The 7,904-nt window shown below is 45.2% G+C and overlaps 1 protein-coding gene across 1 annotated transcript; it reads left to right on the forward strand.

The window, feature by feature from the left end:
• The first annotated feature begins 730 nt into the window (after positions 1 to 730).
• Positions 731 to 1,745, forward strand: LOC127307423 (E3 ubiquitin-protein ligase ATL23). Its single transcript, XM_051338152.2, has one exon. It carries the CDS (start codon positions 947 to 949, stop codon positions 1,469 to 1,471), a length of 525 nt encoding a protein of 174 aa, XP_051194112.1. The 5' UTR covers positions 731 to 946; the 3' UTR covers positions 1,472 to 1,745.
• Positions 1,746 to 7,904: the final 6,159 nt, after the last annotated feature.

Raw genomic sequence — 7,904 nt, forward strand, 5'->3', positions numbered from 1 at the left:
TAAGTGATCGTAAACGTCCTTCGCTGTTGTCAACCACCACACCGATATTTTACTGATCTTTTTGTCTTGCTGCTCATGGGGATCATCCGGTTTAGAAGATTCGGGGGTGTCCATGTGGCTGCTGATTGTGGTGGTGATCTTACTCTTTTGCTGACAAAGTATACTTCTCTCTTGGCAATTCATGATCCTGTAATTTGTTCATGTGATGGGAAGGCGCGCTCGCCACTGAACTATTTTTACCTCCTATGTCATGGTGGAGAGGGTGGGCCTAGCATGGGGTTGTAGGAACTGAAGCCCATATAAGTGAAGATTCGAAAATGAGAATAGATAATCAGCTCTCCCATGTGACATGTACAAAGAGAAGAGGCAGAAATTATTGGAGTGTCATCCGTAGCTCATTTTAGTAAAGTGAAAGGGGGTAGTAGGGAGACCTGGAATGTGATAGCCGAAGATATCGCCGAATATGTCAGTCTCACTGTGCACACATGGGGTAAGATCTCTAAATATGGAAATGGCGCCGCAAAGCGCGCGAGGTCCGTCTAGTCCATATCTATGCGCCATTTGTGGAAGGAAAAGCACACCTATCTGTCAGCGCACGAAACCATCAGTTGATTAATTATCACTAATCACTTTCGTAATCAGGATTATCTCTTGTTCTATTTTGTAAAAAAAAAAGATAATCTCTTGTGCTTGCCTATACAAAGCAAAGCAACGCAACGCAGCCCGCCCGGCCATTCCCCACCACGAATCCGAGGCTTCCACCAGGAGCCAGCACCATCGGCCGATAGAATTTGGCACCAACAAAACCATCGTCGCCCACGCGGCCCCGCCCGCACCAGCCCACAGAGAGTGCTGAGCTTGGCGAGACCCGCACGCCACTGACACTCTGCCACCACTGCCCTGCCTTGGCCCTTGAGTGAGCATCCATCTCGACCGGCCGATCGGCATGTCGACGGCGGCGTCGCAGCCGCACGGGAGCGGAGGCGGAGGGTGCTGCAGCTCCGGCGGGACGCTGGAGCTCGTGGCGGCGTTCACGGCGGTGTGCCTGGCGCTGTACGGGGTGATCCTGTACCTCAACTACCTGTACGTGCGGTGGAGCGGCGGGCGGGACGGCGTGCACCGGACGACGGGGTCCGGCGCTGCGGCGGGGAAGAGGGGCGGCGGAGGAGGGCTCGACAAGGCGGCGCTGGCGGCCATGGCGCCGGTGTTCAGGTTCAAGGCGGAGGAGGCGTCGGCGGGGCAGCAGGAGTGCCCGGTGTGCCTGGGCGCCATGCAGGACGGCGACGCCGTGCGCGCGCTGCCGGGGTGCAGGCACGCGTTCCACGTCGGGTGCGTCGACGTCTGGCTCTGCACGCACGCCACCTGCCCCGTCTGCCGCGCGCGCCCTGCGCTCCCGACTCCGGTGCCGGCGCCGGCCAAGGCAACGGGTCAGCCCGCCGGACGGGACCCAGACGTGGAGAGCCAGGTATAGCATGCGTACGCCGGCCGGTAGCTGTCGCAGTCAGCATCAGGCCTGAAATAGTGTTCCCAGACCAGCCTAGCTGCTGCTTGCAAGTTGCAACTGTCTGTCTGCTGGGTTAGCCTGCCATTCAGTTTCGTGCTCGATTTTGAAGAATGTTTCTGTGCCATGGCTTGTAAACTGCAATCCTTCTTTGTACTCCTGAACATCGCCTTGTGCATTGGTGATCACCAGATCACTCTGTAATTAAGCTTGTGTCTAATGCACCACAGTGTGATTTTGGGCCCCTTTTCCTAGTTTGCGGAATACCAGCGCGCGTGGACACGAACTGTTGCATAGACCAAAAAGGAGATAACTTTCTGGTGCTAATTTGTTGCATTACCAGACAAATGGTCTTTGGTTAAACCTGTGGTTCAGGCAATCTGGTGCGTTTCGCGTATAGACTAACACTGAGTGCCAGTTAAGTATTCAGTGGCTAACCCAGCGATTAACCAACCAGCTACTCGATTGCTCTACTTTGGCCAGTCAGGTCAGCAAATCGTGGACATGTGACTCGTATATGCACGGCTGAAAGGGACATTACAATTTCTTATACTCTCTTCGTTCCTTTCTATAGTGCCTATAGATTTTTTGCATTTGTTTTAAAATATAAGATTTTAGCTTAGCTTTTTTTTCAATTACCCCCCCGTTCAGCTCCAAATCGTTTAGCTCCCAAATTTGTTATGGTAAGTTAGGAAGATATGAATTTCCCAAATTTTACGTTGATCTCAAATCGTTCAGCTAGGGGTCTTGTGTAAAAAATACTCTTGCGCTAATTTCCGTGCTAAAATAACTATAGATACTATAGAAGGAACAGAGGGAGTACCATATTGTAATACCCTCTGGGGTTGTAGACCCCAACTTGTGTGAAAAAAGATAGTGAACATATATTGATTAGATTGACGCTTCTGCAATACAACAACGATGGCACGTGTTTTCCCCAAGCACACAAAATGTTTGATTCATGTGGGCTGGCCCATGGAGTCGCCTAATAAATCCTGAATTTTAAAGCTTATTAATTATGCTAGTACGGGGGAGTTCGCATACACTAGTTGAGAGAATTAAAATACATTACGGCACGAAATGTGGCGTAAGACGTTTTTAAGCGGCGAGGCACGAGACACTTAATTCGACGGTAGCGCCCTGTAAAAAGGCCGCTAGTAAACTACATCGGATTCTACATATCAATACATAGTGAGGAAGTGCAGAGTTCATGAAGCATTATAATATTCGGATTTAATGGAAATCAGGCGCCTTATACTTAATAAGTTCAAGTTGAGTGCTTGAAGATTTGTATTTTGTGCTTGTAGATTCGTGCTCTGACTTTTTGGGCTATTTTGTGTGTGTTTGTGTTGTTGTTGGCCCGACGCGTAAGTTGGCTGACTTGTTTTTTGTGGGCCTCGCGGAGTGGGCTCATGGTGACGGTTCCTATCTATAATGCTGTCTTTTTCTCTCTTATGGAACCGCTTACGTTGCGCATTCCAGTTATGCGTGTGTTGCAAACGACATATTTCCAGTTGCATGTGGGTTGTAACTGAGATTTTTTCGGTTACACGTGGGTTGCAACTGATTTTATTTTCCAATTGCATGAGCGTTGCAACCGAGATTTTTCCAGTTGCGCGTGTGTTGCAACTAATAATTTCCACATACATGTGGGTTGTAACTGAGATTTTCTAGTTACACCGGCGTCGCAACTAAGATTTTTCACTTACATGTGGGTTGCAACTGATATTTTTACCCCAATTACATGAGCGTTGCAACTGAGAATTTTCCAATTGCGCATATGTTGCAACTAAGAATTTCCACATACACGTGGGTTGCAACTGAGTTTATTCCATTTACGCATGCATCGCAACTAAGAATTTCCACTTACATGTGGGTTGCAACTAGATCTTTTCCGGTTACAAGTAAATTGCTACTAAGATATTTCTTATGTCGTAGATGGTTGCACACATTATTTTTTCTAGTGAAAAATGCGAACGCACAAAACTGGACGCCAAAATTAAAGTAGTACACGGTTTAATAAGCTACGGATGTCAGCGACTGAGACTTATTAAGTCTCAGGCGACTGATCTCTAGGCGCTCCCTATAATATTATATAGAAATACGATTGGGGAGTAGGCGTTAGGGTTTTAAATGGGTACTTGAGTACTTGCGGAATAAAATTATGGTATGCGGTTGCTACAAAGGCCCATAATTGGCTAATTTGATGGTATTTGTTGTGGGCTACATCTGTCTGTGTGGGACTGAAAATATGCGAGAATTAGACGGGCTGAACACCGAGGACTGATATATAAATCAGAACACATAGTTCTTAAACTAATAACTAAAGCAAAATAGGGTGTTGCCACCCGGTGACACTACCCTCCCGGCCGATGCCGTCCATTACTGCGTTGTGATTCGTGCTCCTTACGTGTGTTTGTATCAAGCCCATGCACTAATTAGCAGAGACACTGCAAATTACCTGCACGGACACAACATAGTGCAGCGTTGTGGTGCGTCAGATTCTGAAAAGTTGCACGGAGAAAAGGGGCAACTGCGATCAGGAGAGGGGGCATGTCAACCCGTGCTTCTGTTCGGCACAAGTGAAAACAGTCAAGAATCAAATCGATGCTCGCTTTTGGGCACTACACATGCAGACGCCATTTAATGGATTTGAAACTCGCACGAACTAAGGCTTACAATATCTATGTTCGTGCTAAGAGCAAGTACAATAAGTCCTAGTCAGCTGGCTATAAGGATTAAAATAATATATTGTTGCTTAGTTGGAAGAGAGAGTAGGAGAGAAAAGAGAAGTGAACTCTTATGCAAGAGCAAGCTCTAGCACGTGCTCTTAGGCACTATGTGAGAGTAAATGGTGGGTCATACATAGATAAGGTAATACAATTTTATAGCTTACTATTGTACATGTTAGCTCTACAATGACTATAGATGACATGGTTGGTTTATAGCCAACGGTTGGTTCTATTATTGAACTTGCTCTAAGTAGCTGAGACCATCTGCAGAACACCCGTGAAAGTTGCAAGACATGGTAGTGTATTTGGCCAGCACATGCGGAGAGGGCAGGCCGTGGCAATGTTCAAGGTGTGGATCGCACAATCGAACTTGACCTGGTGAGTTGAATGGGCATGCGAGTGAGTAGGTCAGGTGAGTGAGAGACCATTTAATTTCCACCCAGCTCATTTAATTGCACCAACAAAGCAACCATGGCATGCAAGCAGAAAAGATGTGTAAGGAAAGCTTTTTTCAGACTTGATTTAGGCGTGACATGCTTATGTTTTTTATTTTTTTTGAACAAGGAGTGCCCCGAAGGGCCTGAAAGCTTTTCAATAATTCCTAACGGTGGAGGTACAAATTATTACAAAGGACCCCATAAGATCAGAGAAAACATATAGGTCCCCAGCATTTACAGAAAAGACCTCACTGTGAAATGAAAAAAACGCAATCTGATCCTTCTCTTTCTCCACCGCTGAACCGGAGGTCATCTATGCCGCCGTCATGTATAGAGGCGGGGACGAAGCCACTTGCCTCTATACAGACTATGTAGACTTGAGCTGTAACTTACCTGCAGTACGTGGGTGATCCACTTGTAGCAAAAGTGCAATGTGCTTCACAAAATAAGAAGAAGTTGATGGTGTATTTGAGTCACGAATATTGCATTGTCATCCGTTCTCGTGTCATGTTACTCTCCCACTATGTGAAAGTTAGCCTAATAAACTGCATATTACATTGGACGTGTCGAATGAGAAGTAGATAACGTATGACGTTGCTAATTGCTTCGGTGCTACTCATGATGTCGAGTGCACACCCCACAAACGGTCATGTGTAGTGAGAGTCCTACCAACGATAACTCTCAGGTAGATAGCTATGCATGCATGAAACACACATTATAACTAGCAAAACGTGTCATGCATGCAGCCAATAGTGCGCGGCCGGCAGCGTACCCAATGTTACGGTTGCATTCAATGTCACGAACAGTGAATTGCCACAGCTGATAGCTGCAGCGGCACCGCTGCATCCTGCTGCATATCACTGAGACGTCAGCGTCTAATTAGGATTTGAACCGGTTCTCAGCACGTTTTGACAAGTCTTAAATGCATCGCGTTACATGCCAGGGGCGGCAGCACGAATCTCCAACGCTCCATCCGATGGCAGCCACCGAGGGGACAGTGCCACCCGGTGGCAACAAATCCACTCTCATAACTAAATGACCGTACATGAGAGGGGACTCGAATACATAGTGTAATACACACATTGTTGTTGCCTCAAATAAATAAATCCTTAGTCCGACACAAAGAAGCGCGTCAACTAAATCAGGCTTATCGCAAGAGCCACCTCTTTGTCGGATTCCTTCTTTACTTGCTTCACAGTCTCCTCATAGTTGGAGTTGGGCAATTTATACAAGCCATCGATGGTGTCCTTACACATCGTCGTTAACACATGTTGCAACTCCATCAAGTGCTCTTTATCAACATACAACACAAACTCACACCTCTCCTACCGATGGTGACAGCCGAGGAACCAACATCCGGTGTTCACGCCCTGAAATGAGATGAGGCAACATGGTGGTAGGCTGCACTTGCAAATTAGATCGAAGTTTGATTTGAAAATTCTAGTCCACCCATCTACTTTCAAATCGATCCACCTCATGTCGAGCCCCTAATCGTGAAAGAAAACCCCAAATTACTTTTCAAACATGGAGGTAAAATACCCTAAATTCACGAGGAAGATGCATGTTGCCGCCGCCAACTCAACATGCCCACGATCCTATATCTCGTTGTGGCCGCTGAGCTCGGCACCTGCAGGATTCTCCATCTTGATGTCGTCATTGATGCATGTAAAATGCATACATGAACTTTGTCCCTTATCATATTGAATTCCCACATATTTGCAACATATATGATGATAATAACATGTTTTACATTGATTTATGGGGATTTACCAATGATCCCCTTTATTTGGTTTATAACTCTATAGAACAGGAAAACCCTGTTCCGCACTGTCAGAGATCAATACAGAGTCAAATTGACCTGGGATTTTTGGAGTGTCACTTTTCATCGGGATAAGCACCCTGGAGCTTTGGAGGAGATCTGGATGGGCCTGAGGCCCAAAAGAGGTCAGGTGGTGCGCCCAAACATGGTGGGCGCGCCACCCACCCTCTTTCGATCGTCGATCGCCCAATTGACCTGATTCTTTCGCCAATCGACGTATTTTGACCTAAAAATCACTATATATATGGCCTCCAAGAGTTCTCGGGAAGAAAGCACCATAGAAGACAGAAACATGAAAATGGGGGAAACTCCACCGGGATCACCGCCGGAGGGATCTCCACCTTATCATCATCATCATCACCGTGATCAAGGGAGGAGTAGTACACCTCTGGGCTACGGGTTCGTGGAAGTAGCTTGATCTATTTCTCTCATGTTCTTTATAGGTCTTAGTGCCATATATGCTGCCCTACATGATTATGACCATATTTGTAATACCTATGTGGTGGATCCTTATTCTATGATATTGTGCTATGAGATTTGATCATATTATGTGCAAGACGTATTGATAGATGTATATTATGTACCCCGTTATTAAGTATTTGTTCCGATCCAACATCTATGCAAGAGCGTGTGTAGGGTGATGTGTGTATTAGACGGAGTAGCATGGTTTTAGTTATTGAATAGTGACAACAAACTCATGATCTATTATGGTTTTGCCTTTTATTTTGCTACCTCACTAGGGATAAAGTGAATGCATGTGCTATGTTCGTCACGTGACAAAAGTGATGATCTTGTTTGTTCATGACTATGCATATTTGATATTAAAGTATCATGTGAAAGTACTCATGACTATGCTCTGTTAATTCTTAATACAAGATTGAATGGACTTTTTGCTTTCCTGTGGAGTATAAGAGAGATGTGTTGCATCATATCTATGTTAGGATGTGATGCCCATATGAATGCGTATCTTTCACATATTATTATTTTGCATCCTCATATCTCATTGATAAATTACTATTTGTTCACTACAACTTAAAAGAAAGAAGAGTCAAGTGAACCCATGAACCCCGGTCCACTTTTTATCATAAGAAACATTTTTATCTTGCTTTTATCTTATTTTCTATTTGCTGCACTATTTTAATCCAAAAATAAAAAAATATTTACTTTCCTTATTTGCATCCAAAACACCAAAAACAATCAACCCCATTACTGGTTTTACTTAGTTACTCTATTTTATCTAGTTTTACTCTCTTTTATGTGCTCTTGGTAAAGCATGGGAAAATATCACATACATGATGGGTTCTTGTTTAGAGCTAACAAACTATGTGTTCCAGAATCGTCTGTGTGTTTGCTCTTAGTGCAGGAATCACATGCTGGAGGTTTGATGGGTCACTTTGGGCATGAGAAGACGCTAC

This window comes from Lolium perenne, chromosome 6, assembly GCF_019359855.2.
Source record: "Lolium perenne isolate Kyuss_39 chromosome 6, Kyuss_2.0, whole genome shotgun sequence".
Classification (NCBI taxonomy): domain Eukaryota; kingdom Viridiplantae; phylum Streptophyta; class Magnoliopsida; order Poales; family Poaceae; genus Lolium; species Lolium perenne.